The following is a 19,841-nucleotide window of genomic DNA, read 5'->3' as shown; positions in this document are numbered from 1 at the left end:
TGATACTTTAGACATTTACAAACATTTCTAAAAATCTGTTTTTGCTTTGTCATTTGCCATTGTGTATAGATTGATTAGGGGGGGGAAACAATTTAATCAATTTTTGAATAAGGCTGTAACGTAACAAAATGTGGAAAAAGTCAAGGGATCTGAATACTGTCTGAATGCACTGTATATGGGGAACATCATTGTTTGAGGAGGGTGAAATGCGGTACCTTTAGTCTTGTGGACATCTGAAAGCCCCGCGGTTTCTCTGTCTCTCCTCCCGGCCAGATGATCTTCCTCTGATTATTCATCACCACCTACAGGGTCATGACACCACGATTAGAGGAGTGTTGACATAATGTGTGGAGCTGATGAGGGCCAAACACAAGGGAGTCCAATACAAAAGAGTCAGCTACTTAAAACCACTGCTTTCTAATTACCATGCATACTGCTTAATAGAGAGCTGTAATAGCAGAAGATAGGAAGATCACAGTAGAAATAGCGAGAATGACTTTTGCATTAAAGTTACCTGAGTTCCATTGTAAATCCCGACTTGAATGAGTCGACTCTTCTGGTAGTTGAGAATGCTGTAGTGAGCGTACTTCCTGTCGCCATCGTCATTGAACTCCACACGTCCAGTGAGGCCCTCTGGGTACTTTGATGACATCAGAACCCTGAGACAGAGAAATTAAAGTAAATGTGAATGTGATAGTGTAGGGAAATAGACAGAGTGAGAAAGTGTGTGTGTGTGTGTGTGTGTGTATGTGTGTACGTGTGTGTCTTCCTGAATTACAATATATCATGACTTTATAAATATACCTTTTGAAGAGGGGGCCGGTCTTCCAGATGTTGGTGTTTCCCACACAGCCTCTGGGCGGCTCCGTGATGTTCTCCTTCTCAAAGAGCTCCTGGATGGACTGAGCCACCACTGCCACTGCGTCGTTGATGTGGGCCGACTCGTTCTTGCCGTTGATGAGCTGGAGGCCGATGAGACCTGCTCACATCACGCCAACAGCAGCACAAAGCCAATCAGTGACCTGCTAGGCTACCAACCATCAGGATCCTTTTACAATACACACAATAAAGGAACCTCATGTTCAGCCATCCTGAGAAAAGGTCCAACCGCAAGTTTTGATCCAGCACCACACTCTCTGTTGCTCTATTTGTAAAAGCAATTTTAATCATCCAGTACTGGAACAAACAAGCACTGGATGTCTTTGAACCATGACCTTCATCGTGATCAAAATAGATTTTAGCTGATTTTCTTTTTATTCCTTTCTGAGAAGAGGCAACATCATCAGAGAGGAATGGATTCATATTTTGAGGTTGTTAGTGAACTTTTCCCAGCATGAAAAAAAGAGTACCTTGAAGTTGGATCGATTCAATTCTATCACCCATTTTATAGGGGTTAGGTTGGAAAATACCACAAGCAGAAAGCTATTTTGTATGTGTGGGACCAAACAAACTTACATCAACTATATTAGAGAATTGATATACAAATCACATCAACAATCCAACTTCAGCTTTTTTTCAGAAAGCCTTTTCATTGCAATTGGTCCGGTAGTCTTACAGACTCTTGAAAGAAGCCACAGAGGTGAGTTTAAGACAGCAACAGGTGCTGAGACATGGACACGACTAGGGTTGCAATGGGGGGGGGGGTATATTGTTATATTGGTATATTACTAGTTCACCAGTAAACTACCAGAATTGCAGTATCTTTCAAGGATTTTATGTAATCTATCAGAAGACATCTAGTGGCCCTTTTGGGTACTTCAGATTACCACAACCGTCTGTAATTATCTCTGGCTCTCTCTCTCTGGCCTTATCACATGTAAAATACACTAGATGACCAAAAGTCTATGGACGCCTGCTCGTCAAACATTTAATTCCAAAATCATGGGCATTAATATCTAGTTGGTCCCCCCCTTTGCTACTATAACAGCAACTTATTATCCACTCTTATTGGGTTGCTTTCCACTAGATGTTGTAACATTGCTGCGGCTTCCATTCAGCCACAAGAGCATTAGTGAGGTCGGGCACTGATGTTGGGCGATAAGGCCTTGCTTGCAGTCGGCGTTCCAATTCATCCCAATGGTGTTCGATGGGGTTGAGGTCAGGGCTCTGTGCAGACCAGTCAAGTTCTTTCACACCGAGCTCGACAAACCATTTCTGTATGGACCTCGCTTTGTGCACAGGGGCATTGTCATGCTGAAACAGGAAAGGGCCTTCCTCAAACTGTTGCCGCAAACCATTATTCCTCCTCCACCAAACATTACATTTGGCACTCTGCATTGGGGCAGGTAGCATTTTCCTGGCATTCGCCACAACCAGATTCGTCCATCGAACTGCCAGATGGTGAAGCATGATTCATCACTCCAGAGAACGCATTTCTACTGCTCCAGAGTCCAATGGCAGCGAGCTTTACATCCCTCCAGCTGGCACTTGGCATTGTGCATGGTGATTCGAGACGTGTAGTCCACTTGTCATTCCAATCTCCTTTGCATTAGCGTAGCCTCTTCTGTAGCCTGTTAACTATGTGTCTGTTTATCCCTGTTCTCTCCTTTCTGCACAGACCATACAAACGCTCCACACCACGTGGCCGCGGCCACCCTAATCTGGTGGTCCCAGCGCGCACGACCCACGTGGAGTTCCAGGTCTCCGGTAGCCTCTGGAATTGCCGATCTGCGGTCAACAAGGCAGAGTTCATCTCAGCCTATGCCTCCCTCCAGTCCCTCGACTTCTTGGCACTAACGGAAACATGGATCACCACAGACAACACTGCTACTCCTACTGCTCTCTTTTCGTCCGCCCACGTGTTCTCGCACACCCCGAGAGCTTCTGGTCAGCGGGGTGGTGGCACCGGGATCCTCATCTCTCCCAAGTGGTCATTCTCTCTTTCTCCCCTTACCCATCTGTCTATCGCCTCCTTTGAATTCCATGCTGTCACAGTTACCAGCCCTTTCAAGCTTAACATCCTTATCATTTATCGCCCTCCAGGTTCCCTCGGAGAGTTCATCAATGAGCTTGATGCCTTGATAAGCTCCTTTCCTGAGGACGGCTCACCTCTCACAGTTCTGGGCGACTTTAACCTCCCCACGTCTACCTTTGACTCATTCCTCTCTGCCTCCTTCTTTCCACTCCTCTCCTCTTTTGACCTCACCCTCTCACCCTCCCCCCCTACTCACAAGGCAGGCAATACGCTCGACCTCATCTTTACTAGATGCTGTTCTTCCACTAACCTCATTGCAACTCCCCTCCAAGTCTCCGACCACTACCCTGTATCCTTTTCCCTCTCGCTCTCATCCAACACCTCCCACACTGCCCCTACTCGGATGGTATCGCGCCGTCCCAACCTTCGCTCTCTCTCCCCCGCTACTCTCTCCTCTTCCATCCTATCATCTCTTCCCTCCGCTCAAACCTTCTCCAACCTATCTCCTGATTCTGCCTCCTCAACCCTCCTCTCTCCTCCCTCTCTGCATCCTTTGACTCTCTATGTCCCCTATCCTCCAGGCCGGCTCAGTCCTCCCCTCCCGCTCCGTGGCTCGATGACTCATTGCGAGCTCACAGAACAGGGCTCCGGGCAGCCGAGCGGAAATGGAGGAAAACTCGCCTCCCTGCGGACCTGGCATCCTTTCACTCCCTCCTCTCTACATTTTCCTCCTCTGTCTCTGCTGCTAAAGCCACTTTCTACCACGCTAAATTCCAAGCATCTGCCTCTAACCCTAGGAAGCTCTTTGCCACCTTCTCCTCCCTCCTGAATCCTCCTCCCCCTCCCCCCTCCTCCCTCTCTGCAGACGACTTCGTCAACCATTTTGAAAAGAAGGTCGACGACATCCGATCCTCGTTTGCTAAGTCAAACGACACCGCTGGTTCTGCTCACACTGCCCTACCCTGTGCTCTGACCTCTTTCTCCCCTCTCTCCCCAGATGAAATCTCGCGTCTTGTGACGGCCGGCCGCCCAACAACCTGCCCGCTTGACCCTATCCCCTCCCCTCTTCTCCAGACCATTTCCGGAGACCTCCTCCCTTACCTCACCTCGCTCATCAACTCATCACTGACCGCTGGCTACGTCCCTTCCGTCTTCAAGAGAGCGAGAGTTGCACCCCTTCTGAAAAAACCTACACTCGATCCCTCCGATGTCAACAATTACAGACCAGTATCCCTTCTTTCTTTTCTCTCCAAAACTCTTGAACGTGCCGTCCTTGGCCAGCTCTCCCGCTATCTCTCTCTGAATGACCTTCTTGATCCAAATCAGTCAGGTTTCAAGACTAGTCATTCAACTGAGACTGCTCTCCTCTGTATCACGGAGGCGCTCCGCACTGCTAAAGCTAACTCTCTCTCCTCTGCTCTCATCCTTCTAGATCTATCGGCTGCCTTCGATACTGTGAACCATCAGATCCTCCTCTCCACCCTCTCCGAGTTGGGCATCTCCGGCGCGGCTCACGCTTGGATTGCGTCCTACCTGACAGGTCGCTCCTACCAGGTGGCGTGGCGAGAATCTGTCTCCTCACCAGGCGCTCTCACCACTGGTGTCCCCCAGGGCTCTGTTCTAGGCCCTCTCCTATTCTCGCTATACACCAAGTCACTTGGCTCTGTCATAACCTCACATGGTCTCTCCTATCATTGCTATGCAGACGACACACAACTAATCTTCTCCTTTCCCCCTTCTGACGACCAGGTGGCGAATCGCATCTCTGCATGTCTGGCAGACATATCAGTGTGGATGACGGATCACCACCTCAAGCTGAACCTCGGCAAGACGGAGCTGCTCTTCCTCCCGGGGAAGGACTGCCCGTTCCATGATCTCGCCATCACGGTTGACAACTCCATTGTGTCCTCCTCCCAGAGCGCTAAGAACCTTGGTGTGATCCTGGACAACACCCTGTCGTTCTCAACCAACATCAAGGCGGTGGCCCCGTTCCTGTAGGTTCATGCTCTACAACATCCGCAGAGTACGACCCTGCCTCACACAGGAAGCGGCGCAGGTCCTAATCCAGGCACTTGTCATCTCCCGTCTGGATTACTGCAACTCGCTGTTGGCTGGGCTCCCTGCCTGTGCCATTAAACTCCTTCAACTCATCCAGAACGCCGCAGCCCGTCTGGTGTTCAACCTTCCCAAGTTCTCTCACGTCACCCCGCTCCTCCGTTCTCTCCACTGGCTTCCAGTTGAAGCTCGCATCCGCTACAAGACCATGGTGCTTGCCTACGGAGCTGTGAGGGGAACGGCACCTCAGTACCTCCAGGCTCTGATCAGGCCCTACACCCAAACAAGGGCACTGCATTCATCCACCTCTGGCCTGCTCGCCTCCCTACCACTGAGGAAGTACAGCTCCCGCTCAGCCCAGTCAAAACTGTTCGCTGCTCTGGCCCCCCAATGGTGGAACAAACTCCCTCACGACGCCAGGACAGCGGAGTCAATCACCACCTTCCGGAGACACCTGAAACCCCACCTCTTTAAGGAATACCTAGGATAGGATAAGTATTCCCCCTCCCCCCTTTAAGATTTAGATGCACTATTGTAAGTGACTGTTCCACTGGATGTCATAAGGTGAATGCACCAATTTGTAAGTCGCTCTGGATAAGAGCGTCTGCTAAATGACTTAAATGAAATGAAATGAATGAAATGTGATCTTAGGCCTGTGTGCGGCATCTCGGCCATGGAAACCAATTTTGTGAAGCTCCCAACGAACAGGTCTTGTGCTGACATTGCTCCCAGATGCAGTTTGGAACTCGGTAGTGAGTGTTGCATCCGAGGAAAGATGATTTTCATGCGCTACTTGCTTCAGGACTCGGTGGTCCGGTTCTGTGAGCTTGTGTGGCTTAACATTTCGAGGTTGAGCCATTGTTGTTCCTAGACATTTCCACTTCACATTAACAACGTTTACAGTTGCCCGGGCAGCTCTATCAGGTCAGAAATTTGATGTACTAACTTGTTGGAAAGGTGGCATCCTATGATGAAGCTCTTCAGTAAGGCCATTCTACTGCCAATGTTTGTCTATGGAGATTGCATGGATGTGTGCTCGATTTAATACACCTGTCAGCAACAGGTGTGGCTGAAATAAACGAATCCACTCATTTGAAGGGGTGAACACATACTTTGTATATATACTGTTTATGAAATAATTAAAATAGATGATTTTAAAATAAAAAATAGAATGCAAAAGCTGTAAAGCATCTTAAATATAAACCATCAACTTAGTGAATACAATTGGTGTATAATATGAAGGTTTCAGCATGAAATATTCTTTATACACTTATTTTACTTTGTCAATATGTATATTTATTGTCAATGTTTTGGCGTCAAACTGGTGGCAGTCAATAGTTGGAAGAGTTGCACGCTAATTAATGCCATTGTTGATTAGATGCTTTTTTTTCGTTATTAAGTATATTTTCTCTTGAACCATATGGTCTATCTACTAGAATGTAATGGAGAAATTACCAAAGTTACGATAGATTGCCATAGATTTTCTGTTAATTACACAAATTACTGAAGATTCCTGTAACTTTGGTAAATTACAGGTAGCTTTGCAACCCTAGACATTACTGGCGAAGAATTTTCGGCAGAGGTCTGAGCATTGTCTTACGTCAGATAGCGATACGTACCGTCTCTGCACCGGTTGACGAGCGTTATGTAGGAGTGACACCACCTAACGTAAGACAATGGGGCTAGGGGGTGTTGGAGTGCCTGGGGTTGACGCTTACGTTTGTGACCACAAAGTGACATATTACGTGAGACTTGTGCAGACTCCGGGACATAAGCAAGACCGTTGTAGCTTACCATTCTATTTCAGTTACACGTCAATGTGGGGGTTGCAAAACTCCCTTTATAAACTCATGAGAACCAAGCTATTCATATGTCAGGATAGTACAATAAAGGGAAGCTTTGGATAACCCAACATAAATTGTTAAGAAACACACTGTATGTACGGGTTAACCTATCAATAGTTATGACTATAGATAAAGAAATAGGTTCAGATGAATCCTTCATCTATGGTTGACTCCCTAATCATAGAGGTTAAATAAAAGGTGACTCCAGAAGAAATCCAGTGTTATGAAGTGTTTTCCGGGTAGCAGCGTACGGTACGTACCATCTGGTGCCTCACTCAGGGCTTTACCCGACATCTCCCGCTCTCCCACCAGCCACACGTAACCCGAGCCCGTCATGTTGAGGAAACGGGCAGCCTTGTAAACTGCAGCAGCGTCCTCTTCACTGAAAACAGAGATGTTAAGTGACACAGGCGTGGTTACTTATCTTTCATCTAAAAGCAAATCATTGCAGTAAATCACTACTGTGTGATATCATGCCAGCATTTAGCAGTAAAAGTATGTAAAAGTGTCAAATATAAGTCACTGTAAATCCAGTTGTGTTCTAATTAGGAGCCGGGAAAATGACTTATGATCATTTTAGGTTAAGGATCGTGATCAGAATGAACTAGATTCAGTAGTAGAGGCAGGTCAGCTATGATGGGAGGGGACTGATGAGACAAATGGGAGGTGCTGTAGTCTCACCTGGCGGAGAGGATGATGACACGAGCCTCCAGCTCTTTGGCCTCCAGAAGCAGAGCAGTTAAGTTAGTCTCCTGGCTGAACTGGAGGACTTTCTCTGCCTGTGATCGGGGCACAAAATAAGTCAAGCCAGCTACTTACCCCCACCTCAGAAACCACGCTGTCTCTTTACCTGTTGTGTTAGGTTTTGTTGATTTTTGTTGAAAAAGAGAGAGAGGAAAAAAAGGAAAGCGATCCATGGAAATCGGCTCAACTAAAAAAAAGCTTTGAGGGGAAAAAAAAGTTTGCATTTTTCGCATGCAAACTGAGGGTTATCAAGGCTCCAAAGAAGGACGTGCATGTTAGATAGGGGGGGAGAAGAAGGTCAATGCAACCAGTAACTAAAAACAGGTGAAGGGGAGTGAGGGGAACCTTTCCCCCAACCAAAAACTGTTGAAAACTAGAGGTGCTACAAAACAGGAAGGAGTAGTAATCTGGGAAAGTGTTTTGTCCCACACTACCGGATCTCCACAAAGGAATAAACTTGCAATCTTTTTTTGTTTGTTTAGAACATGCATTCCTTTAGTTGAAGGAAAAAAAGGAATATGGTAGAAGCGGAGCGCTGTTCATTTGTTTATTTTTTTTAACGAAATAATTATAGTCTTTCCATAACAAAACCATTCTTCTGTGAAATCATAGGAATAATGCCTCAAAGTAAAAAGAAACACGTGCTTCCAAGATTTCTGGGTCGGCTGGTGACTGCTTGGGCTGGTTTCTAGTTGCTACGTTTGAAAAGTTGGTGGGCGGCGTGCATTGACCATGCAAATATACCTTAGGTCCTCGCTTGTTGTCATAGGACAGTTGGTCGAGGTTTTCATAGTTCCTTTTTTTATTCTGATGAGTAATGTGCACAGAGAAAATATGCAGACACAGAAGAATATTATAAACAGTTGAAAATGGATCGCAGTAAAGCATTCCAACAAATCTCCAACTTTTCTGCTTCAAATTGGGATCCCTTGGGGCTTGCCAAAAACATCAATGACAGCCACTGACCACTAGCAATCCTATTTACTGCTATGTCATATGCCCTTATTCACCACCTTTCAAATACAAGCCAAGACCCTTTAACCATCATCCAGCATTGGTCCAGAAAACAGTCATACTCTCTGAACAACAATTAGATTGAGAGGTCTATGTTCCAGATCAAAGCAATCCCAACACGTAAAAAGTCTGATTCTGAAAACTAATGCCCCTAAGGTTCTCTCCATTTTGAATTCCACTCTGCTCCTGTATATTGTGAAAGGAGTCGCAAGGCAGTCTCTTTGCCTTAGGGAGCCATTTCGCAGTGAAACATAGCATCTTCTGCTTGATAGACCTGCCAACCCTGATGCCTGAACTCTCAGCTCAGACCGTTGGGAGGCAGAGCGCTCTGGGTCTACGTCCTCTGCTACCCAAATGCTACAGTGACTCTGACACATTGGTTCATTATACTGCCTGACAAGCAAATCTGAAGTAAATCCCATTTCCTCCATTGTATTCACACTTCTTTGAAAGGAATAAAGAACAGTTTTGCTTCAAATGTAATCTGAGGTTGTTGTGGTCAGCGCTGCTCTGTAAAACGCGGCTCCCCTTTCCAAATGTTGCATGATAATGTCTTGTGTCATGGTCAGTGCACACTCATGAATCATGACATTGCAAAACAAGCATTAATCAAACTGGAACTACGGTCCTTTTTACAATATAAATCAACTCATCTTGTAGGTAGCCTAGCGGTTAAGAGCGTTGGGCCAGTAACCAAAAGGTTGCTGGTTTGAATCCCTGAGCCGACTAGGTGAAAACTCTGCCTGTGCACTTGAGCAAGGCACTTATGCCTAATGCCGTGTCTGCTAGATGACTTAAAAGTAAAAACCCAAATTGATTTTTCTCTAGCCCTCCACCATCTTGCAGCTAACTCTGTGTGGCATTATAATGCCTAGAAAACAACAACAAAATGTCTAGATGACTGCCATTGTTTTCACCAAGGATTTCCTCTCTGACTGACCTATTTTTGCTTATTCAGTCTAGTATGATATTGTATGTTGTGTCACTAATGTTAGTATTCTAACTGAATCCATTACAGCTAGAAGAGTCTCTCTACCAGCAGTGCTAGAGAACCCCATCAAATTGTCCCTGTGGCTTGTCACAGCAGCACAGCATATAAACCTGCAAAGACCTACAGTGTGAATAGTCTGCACGATACAGAATATCAAATGTGAATAACTAGAATATTTCTCATTAAGGAGGAAATGACACATCTCCCTAAATGTGACAAACATTCTGCCAACCTGGCTAGCGGAGTCATTTCGTACAACCAATGATAAAATCACAGTCCAAGCTTTTAACTGTGGGAACACAGATACTGCCTTACATCGTCATATCGTAGTGTGACATTGATAGATTCCTTCAATCTGGTAACTGTACATCTATCCAATCTCTGTTTATGGCAGTATATAAGAGAGAGAGATAGTCTAGGGCGAACAAGATGGATTCCGGGAAGGAAGGAACAAGGAGCTACCAGTTAACCAACTATTCTTTCATCTACAGTAATGTAGGTCTTTACCATAGACAATACCACTCCACAGGTAAACTCATACATACGATTCAATTAAGTCATAATCCTTAATAACAAGATGATTTATCGACATAAACTATACTTAGTAACTCCTAATCAATCTTGATCATGTGTGAGTAACTGATTAACCACAACGTGTTTAAAATGTCCCATCTCCCTTTGGTGTGGATTATCATGAGCATGTGTCAAATGAACCATTTCATCAGCCTCTGATTAAATTACTCTTCAAATCAGGACTCATTTCACTCCGTCACACAATTAGAGGAAGGAGTCCCTGAAGAGAACACACATTAATTACAAAAAGCCTTAACTACATCTTGAGGTGAAACATACTAAATGTATGTTCAACGATGTGTTAATTGTTCCTTCTCTTTTCCTTTAGGGAACATGATCACCGGTCTGTTTTAGGCTTTAGGTGGATCAGCACATTTATTAATGAGCTAGCTACATTCCAAGTAACACCGCCTCAGAGCCAGAGGTGACTATGGGCTAAAATTATGCTCATGGTTACAACATTTATATGTGTCATTTCACTTGCATGGTCTCACAGTCCATTATCTGACAAGGACAAGGACCTTGCCGGCAGGCAAAACTAATTGATGCTGGTTTGAATCCCCGAGCCGACTAGGTGAAAAATATGTTGATGTGCCCTTGAGCAGTTAACCCTAGGTGCTCCTGTACGTTGCTCCTGTACGTTGCTCCTGTACGTTGCTCCTGTACGTTGCTCCTGTAATTGTCTGCTAAAAGATGTACATATAGTAAAACTAAAGACATGTCTTTCAGACAGTGTCTCAGCACAATCTGATATACTGCATGTCAACCATCCAACACTTTACAAGCCTCCTAGTGAGCTTAACACTGGGTAGATTATCTCCTTTCCTTACACACGTAAGATCACAACACAAATATACATGAAGGATCTCTGGACCATCATTATGTTTGAGAGTCATTGATGTTTTGCAACGCCCCAGGTGTGCTATTTGGCTCCCGTTGTGGATTGGCTCAGGAGAATTTGACTATGGTGAAAAGCAACATGAGATGAGTAAAAGATGTACTCAGATCAGACCACATTAGACGCTGTAGATGTCTCTAGCATTTTGATGTTAGCCAATGTTTACACAATGGTCAGTGAGAAATGTGTTCACACAAAATAAAGGAAAACAGTTACATATAGTACATAGAAGGCCTTTGAGAGTTAAACAAAGACTACACACACACACACACACACACAAAGTCACACGCACTAGGGGTCCTGCGAGCCCGAGCATCTCACCTTTGTTTCCCTCTCCTCCAGTAGGGTCTCCAGTCTCTTCTGCGCGGCCCGCCCCTCGTGGTCATCGCTGACAATCAGGATGATGTGGTTCCATCGAAACTCTCGCATCATGTCGAACCACACGTGAGCCTGGTGGGAGTACGGGGGGACAGTCCGCAGAAAGGACAAGTGGATACTCTGAGGAGAAAGAAAATTAAGAAGAATGAGTGAGAGGAAGTTACTTGCTAGTCATCCACGGTTTTGGTGACATTTCTAACATATTCATAAGGCCTTATATTAGCTATTTTGGCAGCTAGCCAAGTAGTGGAGTAGAATTGGTCTCTCTTATCGGTTTCCATTCCCAGGGACCTCTCCATCATTCCCCCCCCCCTCTCTCTCTCTCTTCTCGCTCTCTCTCTTTCTCTATTTCTCTGTCTATCCCATCTTTCTTATTCCCCTCTCTCTCTCTTACTCTCTCACTTCTCACTCCCTACCTCCCTCCCTCTCTCTCTCTTTTTAATTTCTCACCTTGTCGGAGTAGATGGACATGCGCGTGGTGAGGCCCACCACAGGGATGCGGTAGAAGCCTGCGGTGTATGACACAGGCGTGGGGGTGAGGTGGTCATTGGACTGGGGAGGATGACTCACCAGGATGGCATACACCTGCAGACACAAGTATGGGAATGAAAGATAACCACACTTCCTGTACAGAGAGTTGAAAGGATAAAAAAAGTGTATGGAATATTGATTCATCACTGCGACATGGAAATGTCATATCAGCTTTCTCCTCTTAAACCATCCTCATTTAGCAATATGACTGCTCAGTAGATAGATATTTATTTGGCTCAAAGCTGAATGGCACTCTACAAACAGCTTTTTACTGTGCAACTTTATATCAATTCTTAGATGAATAGGATTCTTGAAAATGGAACATTGATCCAACTGAGGCAGAAAAAAAACATGCAGGCATGATGGTTTAGTGCTTGCAGCCTGTATGGTTGGGCCTCAAATGAGGTCTTCCATCCAGAGAGTGCTTCCAGGCATCTACCATCTGTCATAGACCCTCTCATTGAGTCTCTCACATGGTTAGATCTCCATCTATGCAGTTACCAGACACTGTTTCCTGCATTTGACATGTAGAATACTGACACGTTTCTCATCCCTGCAGCCCTCTGTGATGATGAATGGAACTCAGATGTCGTGGAACGAAGGGAGATATGTTTGTAACGTAACCATTTCTGCCAATTACAATCATTACAATGAAGAGGACCAGGGACACGGTCTGCGTGTGTGTGTTTGCGTGTGTGTGTCTGTGTGTGTTTGCGCGTGTGTGTCTGTGTGTGTTTGCGTGTGTGTGTCTGTGTGTGTTTGCGTGTGTGTGTCTGTGTGTGTTTGCGTGTGTGTGTCTGTGTGTGTTTGCGCGTGTGTGTCTGTGTGTGTTTGCGTGTGTGTGTCTGTGTGTGTTTGCGCGTGCATCTGTGTGTGAAAGAGAGTGTGAGAATTTGAAAGAGAGATGGGGGAGACGGTGTTCCACACCTCAGCTCTCTTCACTACATGTTATTGCTGCTTTCCAAAGCAACGTAACGCTTAATGTGAATGTGATGGACCAGGGATAACATCACAATACATAACTTATGAATGTTGTTTTCATTGTTAGGATTCAATTGCAAAAGTTGTATTCACATGTCCTGAGCAATAGCTATAATGACCTAAAGAAGAATCGCACTTCAGGTGAAAAAGACAGTTATTATTTCCAGTCTAGAGGCAAAAACAATTGCATACCATGCACTCATGTGTCTAACCAATACAACATCAGTTTGCATTAATTATTGCTCTAGCAATGAACATGAACCAAACAGTTAAAACTATCAATTTCAAATGACCAAATCATAATTTGACATAATACAAACTAAACGCCCTTCTCCCCTAATAAGGTTGGTGACATAACATCAGACCAGCCAGACATGCACCACAACTGCTACCCCCCAAATGCGTTGATGCAGTGGGCCGTTACGCATGCGGCAATGTCAGCGGGGAAAACTTGCAAGATTCTGGCATTTAATCTCTTGTTGTCAGATGAACTCGTGGATACATTTAAAAGAAAAATGCGCTGTAGTTTTACAAACCAATGCTAACACATTAAGCTAACGCTAGTTAGCATTGGCTCGTGAAAGTACTGCTAATTTCCTTCATACTGCACACAGAGAAATAAAACTGGTATCCCACGAGACCATCTGACTCTGGGTAAATTGAACAAGGGCCTAAATGCCAGAACCTCGCAGTATACCTGATGAGTCACTGATTTCACTCTTGGTTAGTTAGTTCATTTCAGTGGATTTGCAGCTGTGCACACTGAAGTGGAGTTGGCCTCTCATCCCCCACAAATCTGTGTTTTTGACCCTTAGCTTTTTTAGCTAAAAGCTAAATAGATTTTCCATTTCTAACTGCTATCATAAAATAAGAACTTTTGGATGTGATTTCGGCCTGGATTCAATCACATCAAGCCTTAATTGGCAATAGCAGACACCCCCATAGCTGTCAAAATGGTGAGCAGCTGCTCTTGCAATCATTGTCGTGAGGCCACCACCGCCCGTTCGTTCAGAAAAAAGTGTAGGCAATATAGAAATAATTACGCTCAAATGTAAAAATAATTAAACTAAATTAGGAGAATTTCTATCATCCTAATCAGTGTAATCCAGTGTTCGAACATGTAAACAAGACTGCATGGGATTTCTGTTAATGCGACTCCTTGCAGCCAATGGCAATGTCTGCTTTAGATGTAATGCCAGGAGCTGCTTGTGGATTTGACAATGCAGTTCCACCTCTTAACACCGCCAAAACAACTGCTATGCCGATGTCGTTAAAGCATATCTGATTGAATAGGTTATATTAACCCTTGAATACATAGCTTTGTCTGACTAATAAGATACAGATATGGGGATAGAGATTTGGCCACGTCCAACAGACCATTTTCAAGCCATTTACTTTTCATGTTAGGCCACAAGTTCAGGTTTGGTAGTTACTCATTACATAGTCTACTGTTTATGTAACAACGTCATATGCATATCTGACATATAATTTAATTTCAGCTTCCATTTTCTTTCGGAAGCTCGATGGTAATACCAGAGGTGACGGGTCTCTGAAAAGGACGCCGTTTCATAGTATTGTTATCATAGCCTAAAGGGCTAGGCTCTAAGAGATATCGTGAGAGCAACGACATTGCTGTATTGGTTATTAAAATTGTGTAACAAATTACACGTTTCGTTTAGGAAAAAATATAAAATGTAGTCAGCTCAATCTGCTTGAAATATACAATAGAAGCAGGTGGCACTGGCACAGTGTTTCACAGGCAGGCATTGAGGTTATAATCTAGACAGATGGCATTGTCTGTTTATTGCAAATGAAGTGGTCACTGATCACAATATATCGACCTCATCTGCCCGATTACTCACGTCAGCCAGTTCACTTGAAACAGACACAGGATGATGCTGCATCACACTAAATAGGATGATTAATTTCCCTCCCAATTGTGTGCATAGGCCTCATACTAATTTGCACATTTAAATATAGTAGGCTTCATGATCATTTTAGCCTTATAAATGGTTCTGATTGATATGATGGACATTTTGCATAGAATAGATGGCTAAATGACTCATCTAATTAGGCAATTCATCATTTAACACCCATGCAGGGACATCGGATCCCTCCTGAGATACCTGGTTAGAGATGAGGTCCTCGCAGACGGAGAGAGCCATCTGGATAGCGTTGGGTTTGTGCGTTACGGAGATGGCGGTCAACTTGAATTTATCTCTCCCGTAGATCTGATTCGCCTGGGTCACCGCATCCTTAAAGACTTGCTCGTACCTCTTCTGACTCAGGACTGCTCCGATGTTCACTATCTTCGGTTCGCAGCCGCCCCGCGCGCAAGAGCACGAGAGGAACACCGCCAGCAGAAACAGACGCATCGTGTGAACGATCAAACCGCACAGAAGACCCCGGTTGCGTCTCTCCCTCGTGTTGGCGGGTCGGTTTGCCGGGCTTCTGGACTGCACGGTTCACCCGGTTAAAAAGACTGGAACCACCGTCCCCCTAGACAGTGTGGAAAATCTGGACAGTTGATTTATGGGAAATGCGGAGGAATGTTCATGGTCAGGACCTCAACCACTGTTGGATTATCTTCGTAATTGTCAGCAGCCTTTCTTCAAACATTTTGATTTTCTTTGTCAATTTCCACCATTTTCTTTTTTTCCAATGTCGATAGAAACGAGTCAGAGCATATTTTGCGGTGTATGCGTTTTCCTTTATGCGTTGTGTATCGCTCTCCCGGTCCTCCGTGGGCTCTGTGCGGGGCTTTGCTGTGAAGTGATTATCAGACTGATGCGACGCTTGGGGCTGCGGCTGTCCTTGGTGCTGACAGCTGTGCCCGCGCAGTGGTGCGCGCTTCCGCCGTCTACCTTTTGATTTTTCGTTGACCTTATGATGCTAGAATGAAAAGTAAATAAAACAAATGAAGCTAATCATAGAACATAAATGTATCTTGTTTTCAACATCCCATCAATGATGTTATTCATTATAGGACACGCATCTTAGATTATGAATCGGGGATCAATGACAATCAAGAAAAAATGTGTGTGTCAGAACAAAAATAATTGAGATGTCAATGAAAATTGACACCTCAATAATCCAGTGAGCCAGATGATTCCAATGTGTGATGTTTTTTTTACTCCAACCGCATTGCTACAGCGCACCGAGTAGATGGACCCGAGCCTGCATGCTCATTGCGCTGAAATGGGTCGCCGGTCTCAGTTGAACTGGCTCGCACTGTAAATCAACATAATTCCACATACCCAGGTGGACCAGGCCAACCCATTTTAGGTTACACCTCCCCCCTTTACATCCAAACATCCAATCAATTATGTAACCATGTTATCCATATTTCAACCTCGCAAATCTTGCAAACCTCCAACGCTCCAACATAACCACAGTACATTTATTACGCTTGTCTACTGCAAGTCCCTGACATGGGGATATATAGAGATAAAAATGCCTGAATAATTTCTTGAGTTGTATCTAAAATTAGTGTCGAATAAACTATTTTATCTTGACTAATTCCAAAAGTGTGACATGAATGTTTCGTTTTATCTAATTTGTATTGGCAGATGTCTATACTTGCTAGATGTTTTGTCCGATTGTGGGGTCGGGTAATGTCATTTGAAATGTCTGAATGGAGAGAGGGAACCAAGTGTCCAAGTAACCATGTGAGGCACAAGAATATCCGTCTTGCTAAGCAAATTTTCAACCATCCTGGTAACCTAGGAAACAAGCCTCTCTCTCTCCACAGTGTTACATTTCAGAAAATTCATATTACCTAACACATTTATTGAACATAAAATATCTTATGGCACAGCTATTACTTTTATGCACATCACACTGGAAAACTGATCAAGAATAGTAGCCTAGCCTAGGTTAATTTAGACAAAATGCCATTGCAATTGGAATGTAGGCCTGCCAATAGCCTATCCTATTTCTGCCCACATTAAACCCCACATGTCTCCCAGACAAATCTGATGTTTCTGGGTTAACTAGCCTACAGTGAGGGAAAAAAATATTTTCCCTCGTTAAAATGCAAATCAATTTATAACATTTTTGACATTGTTTTTTCTGGATTTTTTGTTGTTGTTATTCTGTCTCTCACTGTTCAAATAAAACTACCATTAAAATTATAGACTGATCATTTCTTTGTCAGTGGGAAAACGTACAAAATCAGCAGGGGATCAAATACTTTTTTCCCTCACTGTATAAGGTCAACCAGGGTTGTAAAAGGGATGGGCTGTTTATAAACCAGATGATTAGTGGTTAAATCTAATCTGTTTTATCTCCTTTAATCAATAGTCAATGAATTTTTCATTTAGCAGGAAATAATCTGTGAGCCCTGTTGTGTGTTTAGCAAATGTAAATGTCATGTGCACATATATTTTCAAATGAAAGAGACATTTTGGAAATGAGGTCACAATTTATCAAACTGTCTACTGAATTATGAATTACGAACGCAGAGATGACCCTCTATGAGAGGCACACAAATAGGCTAGAGATGATATACAGTGCCTTCGGAAAGTATTCAAACTCCTTGACTTTTTCCACATTTTGTTAGGTCACAGCCTTATTCTATTAAATTGTTTTATCCCTCATCAATCTACATACAATACCTCATAATGACAAAGCAAAAACATTTTTTTAGACATTTCTGCTCATTTATATATATAAAGAAACGTAGATATCACTAACATAAGTATTCAGACTCTTTACTCAGTACTTTGTTGAAGCACTTTTGGCAGCAATTACTGCCTCAAGTCTTCTTGGGTATGATGCTACGAGCATGACACATCTGTATTTGGGGAGTTTCTCTCATTCTTCTCTGCAGATCCTCTCAAGCTCTGTCAGGATGGATGGAGAGCTTTGCTGCACAGCTATTTTCAGGTCTATCCAGAGATGTTCGATGGGGGTTCAAGTCCGGGCTCTGGCTGGGACACTCAAGGACATTCAGAGACGAAGCCACTCCTGCGTTGTCTTGGCTGTGTGTTTAGGGTCTTTGTCCTGTTGGAAGGATAATATTTGCCCCAGTCTGAGGTCCTGAGAGCTAGGGAGCAGATTTTCATCAAAGATCTCTCTGTACCTTGCTCCGTTCATCTTTCCCTCGATCCTGACTAGTCCCCCGGTAACTGTCGCTGAAAGAAATTCCCACAGCATGGTGCTGCCACCACCATGCATCACCGTAGGGATGGTGCTAGGTTTCCTCCAGACATGACGCTTGGCATTCAGGCCAAAGAGTTCAATCTTGGTTTCATCAGACCAGAGAATCTTGTTTCTCATTGTCTGAGAGTCTTTAGGTGCCTTTTGGCAAACTCCAAGCGGGTTGTCATGTGCCTTTTACTGAGGAGTGGCTTCCATCTGGCCACTCTACCATAAAGACCTGATTGGTGGAGTGCTGCAGAGATGGTTGTCCTTCTGAATGTCACGGTTCATGAATCCACTGCCTCCCTCTCTTTCTCTTTCTCTTTCTCTTTCTCTTTCTCTCTCTTTCTCTTGCTCTCTCTCTCTCTCTCTCTCTCTCTCTCTCTCTCTCTCTCTCTCTCTCTCTCTCTCTCTCTCTCTCTCCCGTGTTTGTGTGGGCGTGGTTCCCAATCTCGGCCTGATTGTCTGCGCCAGCTGGAACCACTTATCTTCCCTTTATATGTTCTGTAACCAGTGTTTCTTGTTGTCAGATCGTTGTTACTTCCCTGAGGTTGTGTCGTGTGTCCGTGCTTGTTACTTCCTTGAGGTTGTGTCGTGTGTCCGTGCTCATCTCTCGCCGCCCTTGTGTGGATTATCTGCTGTGCTCCTTCCTACCCATCCGGACACAATTTTCTGGATTTCTCAGCACGCTATCATCGGAAGATGCGCCCTAGTCCCTGGGTCGGATTCCGTCTGAGTACAGTCTGTCTGTCCTGTTGCTGCTGTAAACTGTATTCATTAAACCATCGTTGCTTGCATCTTGCATCCGCCTCTGTATTGTCACAGAACGATCTGACCAGACCATGGATGCAGCGAGTTCAACAAGTCTGACCGAATTCATTTCCCGCAGTATCACGAGAATGGATCAACAAGAGGAGAACATCTCCAGCACAGGTCGGGCAGTACAAGCCCTTGCGACGCAGGTATCCCAGCTGACCCAACAATTACAACATCTGAGGGGTTCCGCTGCGCCACCTACACCGGCAGTTCAACCCACCCCGCCAGAGCCGGATTCCCAGCTAGAGCCACGGCTACCGACACCAGAGGGTTATTCAGGTGATCCTGACTATTGCAGAGCTTTTCTTACGAGATGTTCCATGCATTTCTCGTTGCAGCCACGGACCTTCAACCGTGAAGTCTAAGGTAGCATTCGTACTCACACTGCTATCAGGCAAAGCGGCTCTTTGGGGAACGGCGGTGTGGGCGAACCAGGACCCATGCTGCACCTCTTTCCAGACACTCTCCGAGGAGATGAGAAGGGTCTTCGATCGGGCCGTGGCGGGTAGGGAGGCGGCCAGACTACTCGCTGACCTTCGCCAAGGAGACCGTTCAGTATCGGAATACTCCATCCAATTCCGCACTCTGGCCGCAGAGTGTCAGTGGAACGAGGAGGCGCAGTGGGACATGTTCCTGCATGGGCTGGAGGACCGGATCCAGAAGGAGATTTGTGTTCTGGACCTTCCCAGGAGTTTAAATGGACTAGTGGAACTAGCCTTGAGGGTCGACGCTCCTTCCTACCCATCCGGACACACTTTTCTGGATTTCTCAGCACGCTATCATCGGAAGATGCGCCCTAGTCCCTGGGTCGGATTCCATCTGAGTACAGTCTGTCTGTCCTGTTGCTGCTGTAAACTGTATTCATTAAACCATCGTTGCTTGCATCTTGCATCCGCCTCTGTATTGTCACACTGGAAGGTTCTCCCATCTCCACAGAGGAACTCTGGAGCTCTGTCAGAG

At 44.9% G+C, this 19,841-nt stretch overlaps 1 protein-coding gene across 5 annotated transcripts in view; it reads right to left on the bottom strand.

The window, feature by feature from the left end:
* Positions 1–15,802, bottom strand: part of grin1a (glutamate receptor, ionotropic, N-methyl D-aspartate 1a) — a 43,036-nt gene extending 27,234 nt beyond the window's left edge. For 2 of the 5 annotated variants that reach the window (XM_046370072.1, XM_046370074.1), the window contains exons 1-9: positions 15,050–15,802; positions 11,862–11,996; positions 11,355–11,531; positions 8,302–8,364; positions 7,495–7,592; positions 7,074–7,195; positions 805–979; positions 515–659; positions 216–302 (exon numbers count right to left, since the gene is read on the bottom strand). In XM_046370072.1, the coding sequence (XP_046226028.1) occupies positions 216–302; positions 515–659; positions 805–979; positions 7,074–7,195; positions 7,495–7,592; positions 8,302–8,364; positions 11,355–11,531; positions 11,862–11,996; positions 15,050–15,298 (1,251 nt within the window). In that variant the 5' untranslated portion in view covers positions 15,299–15,802. The remainder of the gene's footprint in view (positions 1–215; positions 303–514; positions 660–804; positions 980–7,073; positions 7,196–7,494; positions 7,593–8,301; positions 8,365–11,354; positions 11,532–11,861; positions 11,997–15,049) is intronic. The other 3 variants (XM_046370075.1, XM_046370073.1, XM_046370076.1) reach the window with 3 other exon arrangements.
* Between the last annotated feature and the right edge of the window lie 4,039 nt (positions 15,803–19,841).

The sequence above is a fragment of the Oncorhynchus gorbuscha genome, linkage group LG11 (assembly GCF_021184085.1).
Source record: "Oncorhynchus gorbuscha isolate QuinsamMale2020 ecotype Even-year linkage group LG11, OgorEven_v1.0, whole genome shotgun sequence".
NCBI lineage: Eukaryota > Metazoa > Chordata > Actinopteri > Salmoniformes > Salmonidae > Oncorhynchus > Oncorhynchus gorbuscha.
This window is presented reverse-complemented; position numbering and strand designations above follow the sequence as displayed.